Consider the following 23,980-nt stretch of genomic DNA (forward strand, 5'->3'; position numbering starts at 1 on the left):
CACCCGAAAAAAGTTATGCTGTCCGTTTGGTGGGATATTCATGGTATTATTCACTGGGAACTCCTACCAAGTGGATTGACTGTTACCGCATCAGTATACTGTAATCAGCTTGAAAATTTAAACCAAAAAATCTGTCAGAATCGTCCACAGCATGCTAAAGTTTTTTTCTTACACGACAATGCTCGCCCACACATTGCAAAAGTGACTCGGCTAAAGCTATTGGAGCTAGGTTGGAAAGTGATACCTCATCCATCGTACTCTCCAGACTTGGCACCTACGGATTACGCATTGTTCAGATCGCTAAGCAATGCCTTGAATGAAAAAAAGTTCGATGATCAAGCCCATCTACGACAGTACTGTACATAGCTGAGTTTTTTTAATCTAAACCTAAGAACTTCTTCGCCGATGCTATTCATTCTTTACTAGAACGATGGAGACAAGTAGTAGATAACGAAGGCCGTTATATTTTTGATAAATGATTAAAATAATAAATTAAATAAAAATTACAATATTGGTTATGATTCGCTCATTACTTTCTCACCAACCCAATATATTCCGAAGTGAACGGAATTCAATAAAAATACGGCGTATGTCTTTGCTAGCACTAGATCACATGTAAAATTCAAAGTCACAGGCCTACACTGGCTGGTCAAAAACTCGGCTCACGCACGCTTACGCAACAACAGAGCGTTAATAAGATTCACCTAATTCCATCTTAGGAGTGATTGTTATGCATGTAGTACTGTAAATGTCGCGGGACCTCTAACCTTTGTGTGACACACTTGTGACTTGTGGCAGGCCCTGATCCAGGGGGGAGGGGGAGGAGTATTATTTAATTTATTTGTGACCTCCCCCCCCCCCTTTAAAAAAAGTGTAGATCCGGCGCTAACTTGTGGTGCAACATAATTATATTAAGTGGACCTACAGTGCTGGACAAAATGCATCATACACTGACATATAAAATAAATGAAATGAAATGAAATGAAATGAAATGAAATATGAAATGAAATGAAATATTTTATTTGCAAGAAATGTGGTACATTAGATTAGGTGGTAGGTAAACATGCATTATTTTGATCGTCACATTTCGCCGAGGGTGTAGGCATGCAAATTTTTATTATTGACTAGAAAATTGACTTACGACTACATATTTACAAGTAGAGACGATATAGTACAACGCCAACGCCATACTGTTAAATTATAATACTTATGTCACAAAATGTTACAACATGCCAAAATAAATTAATGCATTACCAGGGCAATGAGTAATATTTAACATGTCAATCAATATAAAAATTAGTTATTAAAAAATTCATTAAGGTTATAAAAACATTTGTCGATCAGCCAATGTCGAAGTTTACGTAGAAATAGATTTTTAGACAACAATCTTAATTCTAAAGGGATATTGTTAAAAACTTTCCCTGACATCATGAAACAGTTGTTGTTGTACTGAGCTGAGTTACAAATTTGCTGTTTTACTCGACAAACGTCTCTGTCCCTCAGTCTGGGATTTTGGGTTGGTTTTTCGAACAGTTCAGGATTACTTAATACGAATTTCACCTGCTCGTAAATATAAATACAAGTTAAGGTTAGGAGATTATACTTCTTAAAGAGCGGTCTACAAGTCGCTAAAGAACCTACACCTTGAATAGCACGTAGACATCTTTTCTGTGTTAGAAACACTTGATTGACTGCTGTAGAGTTTCCCCATATTATAATGCCGTACCGAAGAACAGATGCGACATAGCCGTGGTATGCGGTTAGAGCAGTATATTCATCTGCTACCCTTCGCAGTCGCTTTAAGGCAAATACAAATCGACTCAATCTATTACAAATAGACGTTACTTGTTCCTTCCAATTTAAAAATCGATCAATGTTAATACCCAGAAAATTTACCTGATCACATTCTTTAATGGGCTTACCCTTGCACTCAAAACTTTCTATCATAATTTCTTTACCCTTAAACTTAACATTACAGTTGTATTGGAAAACTTTTAGCTAATTTTATGGCGTATAACATACAGATAATAACTTATCAATATTCGTAGAATTATTTTTTTATATGGGTAAGTATAAATATATATCAGTCCTTTTGGTTCTGGAAAAATACGAATGACATGCAATGCAGTAGTGTGTTTGGCTTTCACCTTCTTTAGATATTGCTGCTTATTTCGAAGGAATATTTTCAGTTAAATACTGTTAATTTTGTCCAGCACTGTAATATACGTACCTAATAAAAAATAACACGTAACATTTACGAACGTAAATGAAATTAGCACATTTTGAGATACACAAACAACACAAAATATTTTATATATATATATTTTACGTTTGTAAACATTTTTCAGGTTACATTTGAAACCAATTCCACTAACTAGAACGGACCGGTCATGTAAAACTAAAACTATTTTTTCAGTACAGATGGTGTTTTTTTTACGCACTAGTGCGAGAAGTGGTTCATTATATGCCAGGTCGAAACTTCGGAGGCTCATCTGTACTGAAAAACGTCGTACGATACACGTGCGAAAAGGAAATTCGTAACTCGTGTCGATTTAAAACACTCCCTTCGGTCGTGTTTTAATTTATCGCCACTCGTTTCGAACTTCCTTTTTTACGCACTTGTATCGTAATGTACTATTTCTCAAACATGCAATGAAATATTGTCTTTACGTTCCTTAAAATGGGCTGGGAAGTATCGCTTTTTGGGCGCAACAACTCGAGAGGACTGTAAAGGGATTTCATATTATTTTTTAGGCCTAGGCCTGCAAAGTAACTTTTTTTTATAAAATATTGTCCTTTAGAGCATTTTTTTTTATTTCATTGTATGTTTGAGAAAAGCACTATACATGCCTCGGCGTGAAAACGGATTCCCGGCCTCGTATCCCTATCCGGCCTCGCTCGCACGCTCGCTCGGCCGTATATACCCACTTGGCCGGAAATCCTCATTTTCCCGGCCTCTGATGTAATGTACTATTTTAACACATGCTTACCAAATTAATATGACTCCTAGCACACTACTGCCCTCTCCATTCCCTTTTCTGACACTATGTTATCTTAACAAAAGATTTAAACACATTATACTGACTTAAATGACTAGTGCAGTCAGAAGAATCCCTTGAGCCTTTGAAAAGACTTTACTCGGGTTTTAAGACTCATTCTTTTTTTAAATTATGAATGGGCTTCAAGAGTAAGTCACAGACTAGCCAAAGGCAAAGGAGTAGACTACGATGGAGTGAGCTCGCCCAGAAGATGAGATTTTCTATTTGACAGAGATTCGAGATAGTCGAAAGAGTCTTTACAGTTTACTTTATTTTACGTACTTTACAGATAGCTCTCCTATTTTACAAAGATACCTAATCAGAATCAAAGTCTTAATTTTCATTAGGCAGGTAGGGAGCGCTGGTGGCCTAGCGGTAAGAGCGTGCGACTTTCAATCCGGAGGTCGCGGGTTCGATCCCCGGCTCGTACCAATGAGTTTTACCGAACTTATATGCGAAATGTCATTTGACATTTGCCAGTCGCTTTTCGGTGAAGGAAAACATCGTGAAGAAATCGAACTTCTTCGAATAAGGCTTAGTTACCCTTCTGGTTGGAAGGTCAGATGGCAGTGGTAAAAACTAGTGCCTACGCCAAATCTTAGGATTAGTTGTCAAATCAGACCCCAGGCTTCCATGTGCCGATGCAAATGCCGGGATAACGCAAGGAGGATGATGATGATGAGATAATTAGGTAGGTCTAAGTTTTTGTCGAAAATTTAAGGATTTAAAAGACGTATTTTTCTAAAAACTAATCAATTTCTAAAATTTTTAGACTCCTATAAGAAAACCTTGAAAAAAAAGTTATAGATTTTTATCTCTAATTCTGGAGGAAATCAAAAATCTGGTTTAAAAAATATTTGGATCAATAGAATTGATTGGTGGATTTTGAAGTTTGCTATCAGAGAGACCTGGCGTTTCAGTATTGCCGCCTGTCGAAAAAAAATCTATTCAGAATCATTGACGCCTCAGCCAGTCCCGTCCCGTCCCGTCCTCCCAGAGTCCATTCAAGCTTGAGTCATCCTTAGACTCGATGCCTCCGGAGGGCGCCGTGGTGAATGACATGATGAACATACATCGATCCCAGCGCGCTCTCACGAACGGCAAAGAGGATGAAACGCCGGAGTGGGTTTAGTGAGTAGGGCCAAGTTTCCCTCCTCTCGCTAGGGGAGGGGAAAGAAACGGCGAATCCCTCACATCGTGCGTAACTACATTCCCACTTCGTCAAATAAGTTTTTTTTTTGCAAAAGTGACATTTTTGGTACCTTTCTTTCAACAGTCATCTTTTGCTCTTTAGGACATTTTTAAAAACCTCTTACTCGATGGGGATACGACGTTTCATAACAGAATGCCTATGACCACCTTTCTGCTCTATCGTCAGATCAGCTCCATGATACCATAATATTGCATTGTCATGTGATTTACATATGTGTGCAAAATTTTAGCTCAATCGGAAACCGGGAAGTGGGTCAAATTTAGCTTCTACGTTTTGACCCAAACTAACATACTAACAAGGCAAGTTAAATAAAAGCTTGTAAAAAAAAAGTCTCGATGCTTGAGCTGCTTCACAGACTCAATTTAGACTCGTTACCCCACAGAATCGAGTGGAATCCCAACACTATTCGCCGTAGGAAATCGAGATCCGGTGTTTCCGCTGTCGATTGGTATCATGATTTACAAGTATTTAAGTAATTTTGTTAATTTATTATAATTATCCGTGTTTACGTAAACGCTACACTGAAAATTTGCAATAAAGTAATTTTATGAAACTGATATTTAGTTGGAAAGCATTTTTTTTAATAATTCCAAATATAAAAGACCTGTGGCCCATTTCTCAAAACTGAAAGTTACAAGTTACAAGCGGAAGTCTCTTTCCAACTTGTCATATTAGACAGTGACTACCAGTTGTAAATTGTAACTTGTAGCTTCGAGAAACGGGCCCCAGGCCCGTTTCTCGAAAGGTACAAGCCTTGTATTACAAGTGCGCGAACTGTCAAATCGTATGGGTTGTCGTGGAAACACACTTGTAATACAAGGCTTGTACCTTTCGAGAAACGGGCCACTCGGGCCCATTTCTCGAAGCTACAAGTTACAATTTACAAGTGGTTGTCAATGTCTAATATGACAAGTTAGAAAGAGACTTCCACTTGTAACTTTCAGTTTTGAGAAACGGGCCCCAGGTAATAGTTTAATGATCCAATTTCAAATCATTGTTGAAATATGAACAATATAAATAAATTAATATATGAGTATGTATTTAAGGCTCCGTGGGTAGAGATTCTTCACTCTCGCTAGTCTTACGAGTAAGAGCGAGATGGCTGTGGGTGCGTGCTTGCAATCGCGGATATATTTTAAGTGATTTTTTTTAGTGAATATGTTAGAAAAAAGTATCGAAGTAATTGATCATCATTTTATAAAAATTGCGAAAGGCACTTTCTAATTTTTAGGTGTGGGATGGTTCATTTATTTTCGTAGAACATACATACATACATACATACAATCACGCCTATATCCCATAAAGGGGTAGGCAGAACACATGAAACTACTAAAGCTTCAGGGCCACTCTTGGCAAATAAGGGGTTCAAAGAAAACTAAACTGTGACATTGCAGTGACAGGTTGCCAGCCTCTCGCCTACGCCACAATTTAACCCATATCCCATAGTCGCCTTATACGACACCCACGGGAAGAAAGGGGGTGGTGAAATTCTTAACCCGTCACCACACAGGCTCAAGCCAAACAGGTATAATATCACTTCTAGTTAAATACGCAAAAAAAATTTTTTCATCGTTTTCATTCATAATAAACTAGCTTTTACCCGCGGCTTCGCCCGCGTAATAAAAGTATTCTTATTGAAACGTTTACAAAAAATAAGATTTTCATTTGGATCCGTAGGTTTCTTTGTAGGTACAGATGTCCGCGATTATTTCGATTAAGGTAAAGCGGGGCAATTCTCGACTGGAGGGCCATTGTAACTGATCTATTTGCTGTACGGTCCGGTTTTGGCTGACTGTACCTTACACATATTACTATTGCTTTAAAATAAATTCTTGCAATGATTGTAGAATTGTTACAAAGCGACCACAGCGTAGGTAGTAGGTACGAATATGTATGTATTTTACCTATTTAAATATTTATACTGGGGAAACTTCATACAACCCACATAGCCAGTATCTCGACGCTATGGTCGGTAGGGTAGAAAGTACTTCCTTGCATTATCGCTTACAATTTTTTCCATTTTGCTTATACTTATTGCAAACGTAAACATATAAAAGGCAAGCAAACAACGATCTTCTTACAGCACATTGAATGTAATAGTTATTACGGATGCAGGATACTCGCCGATGCCTACTTACTAATACCTTCCCACTGAGCCACCTGCATTTTATCCCCGTCCCCGTCCCCTATTTCTATCCCTATCCCTATCCCTAACCCTATCCCGTTCCGTTCTGTCCCTGTCCCTGTCCCTGTCCCTGTCCCTGTCCCTGTCCCTGTCCCTGTCCCTGTCCCTGTCCCTGTCCCTGTCCCTGTCCCTGTCCCTGTCCCTGTCCCTGTCCCTGTCCCTGTCCCTGTCCCTGTCCCTGTCCCTGTCCCTGTCCCTGTCCCTGTCCCTGTCCCTGTCCCTGTCCTGTCCCTGTCCCTGTCCCTGTCCCTGTCCCTGTCCCTGTCCCTGTCCCTGTCCCTGTCCCTGTCCCTGTCCCTGTCCCTGTCCCTGTCCCTGTCCCTGTCCCTGTCCCTGTCCCTGTCCCTGTCCCTGTCCCTGTCCCTGTCCCTGTCCCTGTCCCTGTCCCTGTCCCTGTCCCTGTCCCTGTCCCTGTCCCTGTCCCTGTCCCTGTCCCTGTCCCTGTCCCTGTCCCTGTCCCTGTCCCTGTCCCTGTCCCTGTCCCTGTCCCTGTCCCTGTCCCTGTCCCTGTCCCTGTCCCTGTCCCTGTCCCTGTCCCTGTCCCTGTCCCTGTCCCTGTCCCTGTCCCTGTCCCTGTCCCTGTCCCTGTCCCTGTCCCTGTCCCTGTCCCTGTCCCTGTCCCTGTCCCTGTCCCTGTCCCTGTCCCTGTCCCTGTCCCTGTCCCTGTCCCTGTCCCTGTCCCTGTCCCTGTCCCTGTCCCTGTCCCTGTCCCTGTCCCTGTCCCTGTCCCTGTCCCTGTCCCTGTCCCTGTCCCTGTCCTTCCTTGCCCCTGTCAAATTATCATGCTAGGAGGTGAACTATAAAAAATCCTTTCTTAGTGCTCCTCTAAGGAACTTCCGTGTTAATTTGAAATCTCTTGAACCAGAAGTAAAGATAAAAACTAAAGCTATACTTATGGCTATTTTGGATATTTTAACCTCATTGCACAACAACAGGGGAGAATATTTCTTTTCCACCTCATTAAATTTTAAAATCGTTGTATTTATCGTGATCAGCGACCTGATAAACCATAAAAACGATACCCATATTGTGCTTTTGACTTTACCCCCTTTGCACCCCTTTAGGGATCAAATTTCTTTAGAAATCCTCCTGTGAAGTTTCGAATAAAATAGTCAAACTAATCTTGTTTCCCCATACAAACTTTGAACCCCCATTTCACCCTTTTAAGAGGAGAATTTTGAAAAATCCTTTCTTAGTGCTCCTCTACGCCATATAAGGAACCTTTGTGCCAAATTTGAAATCTCTAGGACCAACAGTTTCGGCTGTGTGTTGATATGTCAATCAGTCAGTCAATATCTTCTTTTATATATTTAAACCCCATTGCACCACAACAGGGGAGAAGGTATTTCACTTCCGCCTCGTTAGATTTTAAAAACGTTGTGTTTATCGTGATCAGCGACCCGATAAACCATAAAAACGATACCCATATTGATTTTTTGACTTTATCACCCCCTTTTCACCCTTTTAGGGGTTAAATTTTCAAAAAACCTGAAACACGTAGTCAGCCATATGTCTTAAGGAATCTTCCTGTGAAGTTTCGAATAAAATAGTCAAACTAATCTTGTTTCCCCATACAAACTTTGAACCCCCATTTGACCCCCTTAGGAAGTGAATTTTGGAAAATTCTTTCTTAGTGCTCCTCTACACTATATAAGGAACCTACTTGACAAATTTGACGTCTCTAGGACCAGCGGTTTCGGCTGTGCGTTGATATGTCGGTCAGTCAGTCAATATCCTCTTTTATATATTTTTTTGATATTTAAACCCCATTGCACCACTACAGGGGAGAAGGTATTTCACTTCCGCCTCGTTAGATTTTAAAAACGATGTATTTATCGTGATCAGCGACCCGATAAACCATAAAAACGATACCCATATTGATTTTTTGACTTTATCACCCCCTTTTCACCCTTTTAGGGGTTAAATTTTCAAAAAACCTGAAACACGTATTCAGTCATATGTCTTAAGGAATCTTCCTGTGAAGTTTCGAATAAATTAGTCAAACTAATCTTGTTTCCCCATACAAACTTTGAACCCCCATTTGACCTCCTTAGGAGGTGAATTTTGGAAAATCCTTTCTTAGTGCTCCTCTACACTATATGGGGAACCTACGTGCCAAATTTGAAATCTCTAGGACCAGCGGTTTCGGCTGTGCGTTGATATGTCAGTCAGTCAGTCAGTCAGTCAGTCAGTCAGTCAGTCAGTCAGTCAGTCAGTCAGTCAGCTTTTTCTTTTATATATTTAGATGAATTAAATTGTGTGAGAGACCCTTAAGAGTAATATTCAAGTTAGTGTCAAGTGATTGACGGCACATGTCAAAATAAATAACCTTGCGAAGTGGTAAAAGCTGTCACACACGTGTTCAGTAATTATTTTTATTTTTTTACATACATACATACATACATACAATCACGCCTGTATCCCATAAAGGGGTAGGCAGAGCACATGAAACTACTAAAGCTTCAGGGCCACTCTTGGCTTTTTTTATTTTTTTAATAACTTGATAACCGTAAAAGTTAAGACGCTAGTTTCTTAGAGAAATTAATTGTATTTGCTCTAAAGAACCATCTCTTAAAGTTAACGGAATTTCATAAAAACAGGGTGTATTGTATTCGTAATATTGATTTCTGTAAAACAATTTCATTTGTACAGAGTACGAGTAAATGAAGCTGTTGGACCACAATAGTTATGCAACAATATTAGTAGTTAATTAAAGTACTATTGAAACAGTATTCCAATTATCCTTTGTTGGTTTATACTAGTATTCGGTTAATAGCTATTTACAAATTATTTCACAATGTGCAGTGATGCCTGAAAATATATGAAACTATAGTTATTTGTTATACAAGGGGGCAAAGTTGTATTTTAACGCCGAGTGTGGAATTGAAAAACGAGCAAGTGAAAGGATTCTATAGTTGAACCACGAGCGAAGCGAGTGGTTCGAGAATAGAATCCTGAACTTGCGAGTTTTTTAACACACGAGAAGTAAAATACATTTGCACCCGAGTGTAACACAAAACTTTTCCCTTTACTATAGAGAGGAAACTACAACGCAACAATAGTTATTTGTTATACAAGGGGGCAAAGTTGTATTTTAACACACGAGAAGTAAAATACATTTGCACCCGAGTGTAACACAAAATTTTCCCCCTCAGTATAGCGAGGAAACTACAACGCGAACACTGCTTTCAGTAGTTCCACAGGTGGTAAATCATCTTTATTACTAGATCCACCTACTCTTATCAATTTTAAAGCAGTTAATTTGACTTTATTCAAGGTCAAATTACTTTACCCACTAGTGGATAAAATGCCTGGAATTTGACCTTGAATAAAGTCAAATTAACAGCTTTAAAATTGGTAAAAGTAGGTGAATCTAGTAATTAAGATGATTTACCACCTGTGGAACTGCCGGAAGCAGTGATAAACGCATTTTTTTTTGCGTTGTAGTTTCCTCGCTATAGTGAGGGGAAAAGTTTTGTGTTACACTCGGGTGCAAATGTATTTTACTTCTCGTGTGTTAAAAAACTCGCAAGTTCAGGATTCTATTCTCGAACCACTCGCTTCGCTCGTGGTTCAACTATAGAATCCTTTCGCTTGCTCGTTTTTCAATTCCACACTCGGAGTTAAAATACAACGTTGCCCCCTTGTATAACAAATAACTATTAAAGCAGTCAATTTGACTTTATTCAAGGTCAAATTACTTTCCCCACTAGTGGATAAAATGCGTTTTTACCCGCTGGTATTAAAGGACAAAACACGTGTTTCCGAGCTAGTCAGGGGAAAAAAATATTTAACTAGGGAGCTAACACAATTATTTTATCGATAGGACTATATACTTTCGATCTAGAACAAAAAACAAGAGACAAAAAAATGGTGCCAAAATTTTCTATTATTTTGCGTACTTTCCACTTACTAACCGATTTGCAAAGTGTTTGAAAAATGGTAACGAAGTGGAAAAAATAAATTTGGGATGCGTTTTCCCGCCTAGTAGGATGAAAAGGGCTCGTAATTTTGAGTAGGAAAAACATAAAATTTGTCTATTTTAGAAAAAAAAGTTTTTGAATCTTTGAAACTCACATTACGTAATGTGTATGTGTACGTTAACAAATTTAAAAAAAAATACCTAGAGAAAAATAAAGATAGAAAAAATGTAAAGTAACTCACCATTCGGCTTTCTTCGCTGTAATAAAAAATCACTGAAAAATCTTTACATACATAAACTTTTCAATTATCTTGATTTTTCATACATCAAAGCATGTCGCACACTCTGACCCTAATTTCTTACTTCTTTATTGCAATTGGTTTCAAATCAAAATATTATATTTGATTAAATATTGGAATAAGAAATAAATCACTTTGGTATAACACTAGGCATCGCCTGTATCGCGTATCAAGATTCTACAAAAACTATCCGTTTAAGGGCATTTTCAGAATTTTGGACCCCCCAATTAGCGTAAGTCGTTAACAAAAATTAAATCGCTATCAGTTTTGTGACGGCAATTAAGAATGAAATATGTCTAAACATTTACTTTTTTCACATTCTGGATGTAGATTATCGCTTTAAGTTTATGTACTTAACTAACACAAAAATAACATTTTTGTTGAAATTTCATGGTTAATTATCGTCACAAAACTGACGTTAATTGGGGGGTCCCGAATTCTGAATATGCCCTTAATTTGAACCGACGGTGTTGGAAATTGTTTTATTTTAAAATCAAATTAAAACAAATAATTCCATTTAGGTACTATAATGATTAAAATTCATTGGAGGTCATAATTTGTATAATGTGGTGTCAGGTGCAAAGAAATTAGCGTCTTATGCATAACTTTATACAGCATGCAGCATGATGAAACGATTGCTAATGGACCATATTTATAAATAAATAAATATTGGGGACATCTTACACAGATCAACTTAGCCCCAAACAAAGCAAAGCTTGCACTATGGGTGCTAAGCGACGATATACATACTTAAATAGATAAATACATACTTACATACATAGAAAACATCCATGACTCAGGAACAAATATCTGTGCTCATCACACAAATAAATGCCCTTTCTGGGATTCGAACCCAGGACCGCGGCTCAGCAGGCAGGGTCACTACCTACTGAACCAGACCGGTCGTTATTAGCAGTTTTAGTAAATGCCCGCATAATTCGCATATTGGTAACACACCGTATAAAGTAGATTCGAGTTAAGACCGAATAAATTTTCAATCATAAACGTATTTGTCAAGAATCCTTTTCACATTGAATATGACCAAGTCAACCCTTATCAAGATGTCGCGGATTCTCACTGTATTTCCATAATTCAATCTTTTCATATGTCATGTCTTGACACCGGATTCTTGGGGACCGACAAATCATCGTTTTATGGAACCTTATTTTTATTTGACTTGTAAGGATAGATCGAACTATAAGATAACTAAAAGTTACTGGCAGGCAGCAAGAGCCTTATAGGTTAATAAAAGTAATGATTAATGAACATATCTTACATACAATAATTAAAAGAAATATAATAGATGATAAACGAATAAAGATATTATTAATGGGTTCCCTCTATTTGGCATACATTTGATGGTCCGAAACAATTTTTGAATAACCACAAAATTTAAATTTTGTATAAACCCCCGAAGAAGTGGACCGATTTTTATGAAACATGGCTAAGAACACTCCCGATTAATTCAGCTTTCAAACAAAAAAAAACTGAATCTAAATCGGTTCATCCGTTCAGGAGCTACGATGCCACAGACAGACACACACACAAACAGACAGAGAGACACGTCACTCTTATAACACCCCGTCGTTTTTGCGTCGGGGGTTAAACAGGCATACTTTATTACACGGATCCCTGAAAATATTATGCTAAAGCATTTATAATCCACTAAGTATCAGTTTCAGTTTTCATTCAAAGTAATTAAAAATGAATTTATCAATCTTATATGTTTCGTTATCCTTCGTCGGTTACTAATGATAGTTGTGTTTTATAGGTATTTGATTACCGGCCTTGCATTTAATGAATTTAATAATCATAAAGATACCTAAGGTTCTGTGCCAAATTTTGAAGACTTTAATATCTTGCTATTTAGGTTAAAATTTTAACGGATGAAAACGTCCGCCAATAATGGAATAGGATTCTAATTACCTGTTTAAGTATCAAAATCCGCTAAAAATATGCATATTTGTGTTTATATGTAATCAGTATTTTATACAGAATGGAGCCTGAAATTTTACCAAAAAGTGTGTCTTCTTATTTATTTATTTATTTAATCTTTATTGCACGAAAGAAAAATCTTGCAGTACAAAAAGCTTAATGCTTTAAAGCATTATCTACCAGTCAACCTCGAGGCTAAGCAGTGAAACTGTGAGCGATGCTACAATTTCAATAGTAAAATCAAAACAAATGAAATAAAAGAAAGCATACTAAATTAACTAAACATAAGTACACATATAATTTACAAATACATATACATGCATATAACTATTAACGTTGACTATTATTATTTGGACTTATTTTTTAAAACCTTACGAAGGTAAATTTGCTTCAGTTTTTTTTTTTTTTTTAATTATAGACGGACAACCAAATCTTACCACTAAGAAATTGTGGGAAATTGAAATTTTCTAAGGGAATTAAACCTTCACCCTTACATATTCAATCAACTTTTAAGTGTCATCGATGTTTTCGCTTGACGTTACGGAATACATAAATGGTAAAAAATGTATCTATTTAAAAATTGTGCGTGATCATAGATTAAATATAACAAGATCATACCATCCCATACATTAAAATGCGACCGCCTAAGACCGCGCTTACACTCCACCACACATAGATGGCGCCACAAAAAATGTCTTGTAGATTTCGATTCTACTTGTAGATGGCGTTAAGTGTCACTTTTGACATAGATTTACGGCTCGGTATTGACACTTAATGCCAATCTACAAATAATCGGTGGCAACAAGGCATTTTTTTGTGGCGCCATCTATGTGTGGTGGAGTGTAAGCGCGTTCGTAGGCGGTCGCATTTTAATATATGGGATACTGATCTTGTTATATTTAATCTATGGCGTGATACAGGTTAATACTATATACGTAATCATCTATAACTACTGCAATTACTAGAGATGAGATAAATAGTAACTGTATTTAATTTCCTCATCTTGCATGCTGTAATTTTTGCTCATCATCAATACTTATTTTTTTGCATTAGAATGAACATCTCTGAGATTTTGGTACAGTGGAGCAATTGCGACGGCGATAATTTCAACTTCGAATATTATTTGTGTCGCTTAACTTCAGACTTTCCATTCTGCTATTCATTACAATATTATATTTTTTATATATTCAACCTTTAAGCAGAATGGATTTACCCTGAAGTTAAGCGACACGTTTAATGTATCATAATTTTTAGATTATTAAATAGAGTCAGTTTTAGAATATTAAATAGAAACACCGAACTGCGCTCCAAAACTGGTATAGATGTGGGTGCTAAGACAGCCAAACTTAAGTGAGATTGGGCAGGGTATGTTTGCCGGATGCACCCGGAATGGTGGGCCAATGGTGGTCACCGCAAATTAGCCGGGGCAGAGGACGACCAAAGAAGAGATGGCGGGACGACCTCGACGTATTTTGCAGAGACTGGCAAGAGCGGGCATCAAACCGTGAGGACTGGAGAAAGGAAGGAGAGGCATTTGCTCAGCAGTGGGACAATATTTAGGCTCGCAAATTATAAATGCAGACATCAATCGCAATGAAAAAATCAACAGTGATTGACTCTGGCCAACGTGGGACTCGAACCCACATCCTTGGATTGCCGGTCCAATGCGTTACCAATTGCGCCAGCCGACCATCCGTCCATGACTGCGAATTTAACCATTGCGACTGTGATGCACGACTACGTCACCGTGACGTAGTCATGCATCACCAGCGACCTCTACATTTCAAGGTTTACAACCCTAGCCAACCCTGAGGACTTGCTTCGGCGCAAGACTAACCTCCCGACCACACCACACATAGTAGTGTTAGGCCGGCTGGAGAGATGGCGTTATTAACTCAATGTTAATAATCCATATGTTTTTACATATAAACATATGGATTTTTCCTTTTTTATTGTGGAACGTGCCACTTTACAAATCGCAAATTATAAATGCAGACATCAATCGCAAAGAAAAAATCAACAGTGATCGACTCTGACCAACGTGGGACTCGAACCCACATCCAAAAAATAAAATAAATTCGCAGTCATGGACGGATGGTCGGCTGGCGCAATTGGTAACGCATTGGACCGGCAATCCAAGGATGTGGGTTCGAGTCCCACGTTGGCCAGAGTCGATCACTGTTGATTTTTTCATTGCGATTGATGTCTGCATTTATAATTTGCGATTTGTAAAGTGGTACGTTCCACGATAAAAAAGGAAAAATCCATATGTTTATATTTAAAAACATATGGATTATTAACAATATTTAGGCTATTCAAAATAAAAAGTGTAAAACATCTGCGTGAAATTATCCGCCAGTTGAAATGTACCATACAATATTTTTGTCTAAATAATAAAGGAATAAGTAAGGGAAGAGTTGTAGTTATAACCCCATACATAAAAGCAAATTATTTGTAGTGACATCTAGCGTCATTCACGCGTCAATCACGCGTCAACTAGCGAAAATGATCAGTACTAAAGTCAAAACTTCTAATTCTCAACAATTTTCAGCTAATGTTATGTTCTGTTTATATTTACTAACAATAGCTGCTACAATTATTATGATTACTAACACATGTCTTGTTTTATAATTTTGTAAATTTATTTTTTTGTATAATTTAAATGTATAATTATGGACCTGGTCTGAAATAAACAATATATAAAAAAAAAATGTTACAATAGTTTAATCAGTACTCTGTTTTCAATTACTTCTGCTTGTAATATAAGTTGTAAACTGTTTTAATATTACATTTTTGGCAGACGTTGCACTGTTGGCACCTAGTGTCGAGTAGTGGTATTGATAATTTAAGCTATTTGACGCGTGATTGACGCGTGAATGACGCTAGATGTCACTACAAATAACTTGTATTTACTGATGTATGGAGTTACAACTAGGCTTGTGTAGGACATGTACTAATAGTACAAAAGACACGATTCCCTGCACTGTAATAGACCGAACTACTCCCAAATTATTCTGCTCTCTAGTACATTTAGTACACTCACACACGCGCAATAGAATGGGAGCGAGGGGAGTGAAGAGCCGAGGAGTGACAATGGCAGCAAAGCGATCCGTGTGATCCTACCGAAACCGACCGAGAGCGCGCGAAAACGGCCGATCAGCTCTCGGCTAGTACGAGCGAACGTTACTGTACGCCATATGCACAATTTATCTCTCGCTCTCTCGGTGTACTACTGTCCTAAATGTCCTAAAAGAACGAACTAGTACACTTCGGAGATCGTACTAGTTGGGAGCGATCTTTTCAGTGAACGAGCAGGCACAACTCTAGTTACAACTCTTCCCTTAGGTATTCCTCTATGCTAAATAGGAAGATCTTGAAGGCTTAAGTTTGTGATCGGTAGCTTTCTTAGAACAATGTTATTTCAAGTAGATTAAGTTTATCGATCGAGAATTCTTGAATGTGCCTACTCTAATCAACAAATACTTCTTTTACATCTGTTAGAGTTAGAATGGGGTGATATACTTTTTTTCGTTTTTTTAATCGTTATAAAATTGGTGATAATTGTGCGGGTTGAAAACATAAAGTATCCTATTGTATATTAATAACATTAAAAATGTCATTGTTGAATTCTTTTTATTAATTAGATAATCATCATCATCACAGGCCTTTGCGTCTATTGCAGACGACTTACACATTGCTGCTTCGACGACGGGTTTGGTGACTGTGGAGGCCGATTCGTGAGCGGCATGACCTGACACATTTGCCACAATAATTTGATACATAATTAAACTAGCTTTTGCCCGAGGCTTCGCCTAAGTCACTCTCTGTCTCTTCCAATATCTCAACTTAAAAAATCACGTCAATTTGTCGCTCCGTTTTGCTGTAAAGGACGGGCAAACAAACAGACACACACACTTTCCCATTTATAATAATATTAGTATGAATATACCCGACTGGGCCTGCCTACTGCCTTTACGTCACTTTTTCTTTATTTCAGTTAGTGTTTGGTATTTATTTCAGTTTATAAAAAGTTTAAGTAGGTACAACTTGTACCATTATATTATTCTGTGGTACAACTTGTTATTATTGGTTATGATAACTTTGTGGGAAGTTTACTTAAATAAAATTCCTCAAAGAAACTAGTGTCTACTTGACGCTAACTTGGGTACCTATTTATTCATTAAAAAAATGAAATTATTTATTTTGTAATGAAACCAAAAGTGATATAATTATAATAAGCGATAACTACTGGCTATGCTTTTATCAATAATACTTAACGACGTGTCGAATTTAATTGAACTAAAAATAGACCGTATATGGTAAACGATCCTCATTGATCGGTGTAAGTTAATAGCATCGGTAATCGTGGTCTTCAAACTTTGTTCGCGATTAATGTGATTGTGTGGAGCGCACAGTTTGACAAACTGTAAACCGTAAAGCAATGAGATAAGGTTTAATTGATGGAAGTGAAACTGGAACTGTATAGAAATGTTTTAATTGAGAATTTATTGATTATTGTGCATTTATATGAAGGTTATGAAATGCCTAAACCGTTTTGTGAACCTGATTTACTTGTACTTAGTCCAAAAAGTTATTTTTAACCCCCGACGCAAAAACGACGGGGTGTTATAAGTTTGACGTGTCTGTCTGTGTGTCTGTGTGTGTGTCTGTCTGTGGTATCGTAACTCCCGAACGGATGAACCGATTTAGATTTAGTTTTTTTGTTTGAAAGCTGAGTTAGTCTGGAGTGTTCTTAGCCATGTTTCATGAAAATCGGTCCACTATGTCGCGGTCGGGGTGTTTTCAAAGTTTTAATTTTGTGGTTTGGTTATTCTATTCTTCATTCGAAGTACTGACCTTCAGCACGCTCTCAGTTTTGACAATTTAGTCCATATTCTTAACTTGACATTTTTAGCGCCATCTGGCCGAAAGGTGTTGTTAGGGGCTCCGAAATTATAGCATTAGTTTCACCTAAATCTTCCTGAACTAACATTTCTCGATTAAATGAGATTTAATCTCTTAAATTCATCCATTACGGTTCTTCTTACCTCGATTTTGATTGATCGGGGATTTTAGTGAAAAGAAATGAAATTTTTTAAATCAGGCAGGCAAGTATAGCCGCTGACGTTTTATCGTTTATCACGCGGCCATGCTTGCCATACAGGTCAATTTATTTGCTTGGCTTTAGGTAGATAGTTTTAAGTTTGTAAATGAATAAAATAATTTTATAATAATAAATGTATCAGAACAAAAATCGTCATTTTTATACGCATACAAAAACAGAACATTTTGGGTCATTGTTGTATTTAAAAAAAACTAGCTTCGCGTTAGAAAGAGACAAAAAATAGCCTATGTCACTCTTCATCTCTTGAACTACCTTCACTTAAAAAATTACGTCAAAACGTCGCTCCGTTTTGCCGTGAAAGACGGACAAACAAACAGACACACACACTTTCCCATTTTTAATATTAGTATGGATTAATAGACAATATACATTGTATATTGATTATACAGTAGGATAGAAATCTTGACGATAATATCTTTTTTTTTTTAACTTCTGATTAGCAGAAACGTCTGCAATCGATGCCACTAGGCTTAGAATAAATTTAAAAGTGGAAAATGTCTGCCTTGGATGAGACTTAAACTCACGGCCTCTGGATCGATACTCCAGCGCTCTGCCAACTGAGCCACCAAGACTTCAACCAAGCCAGCAAAATTTTCCACTACTAAGGTCAATGGGACCCGTAGCGACATTTACCGTAAGAGTGTTAAACTTCTTAAACAGCAACCGGAGTTCCAAGTCATATTGGAAATTCACCAGTTACGATGCGCTAACCATGCTATTTTTTTTGAAACGTCTGCAATCGATGCCACTAGGCTTGGATAATATCATTGTCATGTCATCTAAGCAAGATACTGTTGATAATTATGGTGGAACAAAGAAACTCACATACATACATACTTACATACAAACATGAACGCTGAAAACAATACACTCTTTTTTTGGGGCAGTCGTGTAAAAAGTGCAATGTTAAAAAAACTGCGGGGCACTTCTGGATGAGATTAGCCCAGGACCGGGATAAGTGGCGTACACGAAGGGAGGCCTATGCTCAGCAGTGGACGATTAATGGCTGAAATGATGATGACGAATGAAGGTAACAAATAAATAACAATACTTAATTGTACTACTGTACTGTACTCACCAGAAACATCACAATAAAAAAGTAGATAACAAATAATGACAACAGTAACTGACACGTAAACACACGAATCCTATAAAACATCCTTTTTAATAGTAATAAAAAAACTATTCACGTTACAATGCAAGTATTTTTTTTCCACAGTATTTTACAAACATCTAACACTTTTATTCAAAAACATTGACATTCACGCTAAATGTATTATTATACTCTGATAGTCTTGATATGAAACAAACAAATTGCATACTAGTGTTTTCCAGGTCGATGACCTTACGATGATGTTAGTATAGACAGGCCGGCTATTATGCTTCCAATTTTATCACTTATCTACGTGGATAAAGCATCCGTCACGTTTTGGCAAGTATGTCAGTGTGAGAGTGACAAATGCCTTATCCACGTGGATAAGTGATAAAATTGGAAGCATAATACGCCACCTGAAACAATATATATTTTTATACACATACAATCACGCCTGTATCCCATAAAAAGATAGGCAGAACACATGAACTACTCAAGTTTCAGTGCCACTCTTGGCAAAAAGGGGTTGAAAGAAAACGAAATTGTGACATTGCAGTGACAGGTAGGTTGCATTTTTATTAGTGATGTATTATTTATTTAGAATGTACACAAACTTATTATGTGGCATATCTGGGGCATATTGAACCGCGAGCGTAGCGAGTGGTTCAAAGAGTGGAATCTTGAGCGTTGCGAGGCTTTTAAGGCACGAAGGGTAAACAAACTTTGACACCGAGTGAAACACATAATTTTTCACCACACCAACGCGAACAAAATACTGACTATAAAACATGAAACTAAATCAAATCCATCGATTTATTCAATATTTATGATTCAAAATCATCATTTATAATAGTTACATTCTATCAGCTAGCTTAAGGCATCAAGTTAAAATTTGTGTGAAATTACTTTGCACTCTTGTGGATAAAATGTAACTTTGCTATCTGTTTTCGAATAGCAAAGTAAGCCTTTACCTGTTGGTGTGGTGAAAATTACTTTTAGATTATTGGTTTATCCATATTAATACTGTCTTCGCATCATAATTATTGTAATTAATTTTGCCGACTGGTTAGAAAACGCTTAGAACTACAAACGCCAATTATACTCATGAATGCATTACGTCAAATGAAAGGAAAGAAATAATTGTGCTTACTTTAGTTTAAAATGCGATGGTATGTTTATATTTATACGATACGTTGTGCATTTGTTTTGATATTCAAGTAATGTAAGTACATACATACAATTTAGGGTGGATCAAAAAAACACTTTTTTGGAATTAGCAAACCTAATAGTTATCAATCTTTGAACCTTAGTTTGTGAAGCCTTTGTGGAAAATTTCAGCTTTTTTAATCAACATCTTCAGCCCCCGCATTAGGTTTGAAATTTTGAAAATCTCATACAAACCTGAAAATTCAACTTTCAGATTTAAAAAAAAATTCGGCTGTATTATGTTAATTATATATTATTATTGATACATATCAATATAAGAAACTACCAAAAGTTGCGATAATAGCATCAAAAATCGCCAAAGTTCGCCTAGTTTTAGTACATTTGCCGAAATAGCCGCTAAAATACCGAAAATTTGCGATTTTTAACGCTATTTTCGCAACTTTTGGTAGTTTCTTGTAATAATATGTATCAATAATGTATACTGAACATAATACTGCTGAAAGTTTTTTTTTATCTGAAAGTTGAATTTTCAGGTTTGTATGAGATTTTCAAAATTTCAAACCTAATGCGGGGGCTGAAGATGTTGATTAAAAAAGCTGAAATTTTGTACAAAGGCTTCATAGACTAAGGTTCATTGATTGATAACTATTAGGTTTACTAATTCCAAAAAAGTGTTTTTTTGATCCACCCTAACATACATACATACATACAATCACGCCTGTATCCCATGAAGGGGTAGGCAGAGCACATGAAACTACTCGTTTTAGTGCCACTCTTGGCAAATAAGGGGTTGAAAGAAAACGAAATTGTGACATGTAAGTACAGTCTAGTGTAAAATATGGGTATGCAAAAGATACTCAAAAAAACATTCAGTCGAATTGAGAACCTCCTCCTTTTTTTCAAGTCGGTTAAAAATAATATAGGTACATCTGTACTTGTGGACAAAATGAGACATTAACCCCCGACGCAAAAACGACGGGGTGTTATAAGTTTGACGTGTCTGTCTGTCTGTGTGTGTCTGTCTGTGGCATCGTAGCTCCCAAACGGATGAACCGATTTAGATTAAAAAAAATTTTGTTTGAAAACTGAGTTAGTCAGGAGTGTTCTTAGCCATGTTTCATGAAAATTGGACCACCATGTCGCGGTCGGGGTTTTTTTCAAAATTTAAATTTTCTGGTTAGGTTATTGAACGTTTTGTACATCCGAAAAAAAATGTTGTTAAGTTCCTATTATGTGAAAATTCTCCAAAATCTATTATTATTTATTTCTAGAAATAAATAAGAAGCTACGCAACAAGTGAATAATTTCAGGGAAAAATTACGTGACTTGTATTTTTTTTTCTCATATTAAAACAGGAACCAAAATATACGTGTTATTTTATGGTAAATTGTTATCGGTACAAATAACAAATTTAATTTGACGTGGTTAAAAAAATGTTAAATATCATATTTTCGTGTAAAAACATTCAATTGCAACAAATTATCCATATATTTTCATTTGTATCACGAGTTTTTTCCGATGTTCGTGCCACTTGCATATCCCCTAGGATTACTAATTCTGGGCGTAGGGTTTATTTAGTAAAGTTAGTAAACTATAAATTTAATTTATTATGTAGGTTCGGTACAAATAAAGTATAGTTTATGTGACTGAAATTGATATTTTACAAGGTTGGGCCTGTTTGCTAAAATTTTCTTCTGGACGACACTAAATGACTAAACATAAGTCATCTTTGAAAAAAACAATTTGGTAGTATCTACATTGTATTTTTACAAGTTTTTATTTAAGAGGATACGGTAGCGAAAATGCTAAAATGGAAAGGAGCCCCCCTTTCAACTTGGGAATTTTAGTTAAATATACAAGTGTTATTAACAAAACAAAAAATATTTAATAAAATAATTTGATATGTTCCCTACATCGATAGATGGCAGCACCATCTCTCTCGCTATATCGTAATCCTGCAAAAGGATTCATATAGGAGGTGCAAGCACAAATTTCTCGCCCTTAGAGTTGGTCAAAGGCGCCTAGCCTTCAGAGATAACATACACTAGAGAAATTTCGACTGGTACCTCGGCGGTCGAGGTGGTGTAGCGGTTTATCACGTCAGCCGCGTTAGCTGCTTCGCTAGCTAGCGGGTTCGATTCCCAGCTTCGCTTGATCGCTTTTTCTTTAGTGTATGATATATCTATTTCAGTTTATAATTTATATATAGTAGTGTTACTACTTAAAAAATAACAAATCAAAAAAAAAAATTGATTTGTTCCCTACATCGATAGATGGCAGCACCATCTCTCTCGCTATATCTACGACACCCACGACACCCACGGAAAGAAAGGGTGTGGTGAAATTGTCAACCCGTCACCGCACTTAATGCCGTTAATTGTATTTATATATTTGATTTTGCGATTTCTAAATTTTTTCCTTTGTTTGTCCGCAGGTGGTCGTCATGGGAAGCAGTACGACCTCAGACAAGACCATCAACACGAGCACCGACTCGGCGGCGACCGCTCTCACCTCCGTCACCGGCACCGACGACTCCATGGACGCGGAGCCCGAGGCCAACCTCATGGACACGCCGCACGCGCCGCCCGTGCCCCAGGTCAGACACACACACACACACACACACACACTCACACACACACACACACACACACGCGCCGCCCGTGCCGCAGGTCAGATTAAAAAAAAAACACAACTCCGTCACCGGGACCGGCGATGACTCGATAGACGCGGACGTTTCAAAGTACACACACACCCTGGTGTCGCATATGGCATCCTTCTCGCTCCAGCACTCGTGCCATCTCCTTCGCACGCTAGGCAGTGACTGCTGTCGCATATGGCACCCGTCTCGCTCCAGCACTCGTGCTGCCGCACTCGTGCCATCTCTCTCGCACACTAAACAGTGACTGGCCTCACATATGGCACCCGTCTCGCTCCAGCACTCGTGCCATCTCCCTCGCACACTGGACAGTGACTGGCCTTATATATGGCACCTGTCTCGCTCCAGCACTCGTGCTGCCGCACTCGTGCCATCTCCCTCACCGGGCACGGGTTGGAGACACACAGACAAGACCATCAACACGAGCATCGACTCGGCGGCGACCGCTCTCACCTCCGTCACGCACGCACGCACGCACGTACGCACGCAAGCACGCACGCACGCACGCACGCACGCACGGCCGCACGCACGCACGGCCGGCCATTCTTTTAAAACGGGCTGAACAGCGGTCACCAGGTTGGAATTGAAAAATGCTTGCATCTTTTGGTGATGTGAAAAATATTATGTCATAATTTTGTTCTCTTTTGAGTAGGTAATTAAATTCTATAAAAATAAGGCATTTTTATAGAATTTAAATTAAATCATAGAAAAAGTTTATAAAAAATAAGATACTAGACATTTACTTGATTTCAGTATCACTGTACTGAGAATAATTAATACTTGTACCAACGAACCTTATATTTCAATAGTTGTTATTTCAGTCGATGCAGGTGTCACTTCAGTTCTGTTCTGATACTAGAGATAACAACAAATGATAGAACACAATTTATTATGATGGAGATCGCGTGCAAGGAGTCATTGTATAATAATTTGCATGGCATTCTTACAATAACATTATTAAATTACCTATACTTTAAGCGTTTATCGTTGTCTCTAAAGTATTATTGATTTATGTCTTATTATGTCATTATATCCAGAGTCATCACAGTAAGTGACTTTCCTTTACGGAAGGGTCGCTCCAGGATCGAAAGAGCTCTCGATTCTGAGTATGAATCGCGTAAAAAATACCCATGTTACAAAAAAGTGGGGTGGACAATTTTGAAAAAAATGGCCCGTATACACGGTGATATAATAAGGACCATTCAAACTTTGTATACTTGACTTTTGAGGTCATAATGAAGAACTTTTATTATGGGACCAATGCTGAAATCGCAAAAAAAATTTTGGCTGTTTCATACATTTCGACTGTCATAATGCCACTCGTTTCTGAGCATTTCTTTTTTTTTT

At 37.6% G+C, this 23,980-nt stretch overlaps 1 protein-coding gene and 2 non-coding genes across 3 annotated transcripts in view; 2 read left to right on the plus strand and 1 right to left on the minus strand.

The window, feature by feature from the left end:
- The window catches only part of LOC125238104, a 317,546-nt gene that overhangs the window by 240,410 nt on the left and 53,156 nt on the right, over nt 1-23,980 (plus strand). The window contains exon 5 of the mRNA XM_048145392.1: nt 22,412-22,573. Within this exon, the coding sequence (XP_048001349.1) occupies nt 22,412-22,573 (162 nt within the window). The remainder of the gene's footprint in view (nt 1-22,411; nt 22,574-23,980) is intronic.
- Nucleotides 14,212-14,283, minus strand: Trnaa-ggc. The gene has a single exon. It is a non-coding gene; the product is annotated as a tRNA-Ala (tRNA).
- On the plus strand, nt 14,689-14,760 carry Trnaa-ggc. Its single transcript has one exon. It is a non-coding gene; the product is annotated as a tRNA-Ala (tRNA).

Source organism: Leguminivora glycinivorella, chromosome 22 (genome assembly GCF_023078275.1).
Source record: "Leguminivora glycinivorella isolate SPB_JAAS2020 chromosome 22, LegGlyc_1.1, whole genome shotgun sequence".
NCBI lineage: Eukaryota > Metazoa > Arthropoda > Insecta > Lepidoptera > Tortricidae > Leguminivora > Leguminivora glycinivorella.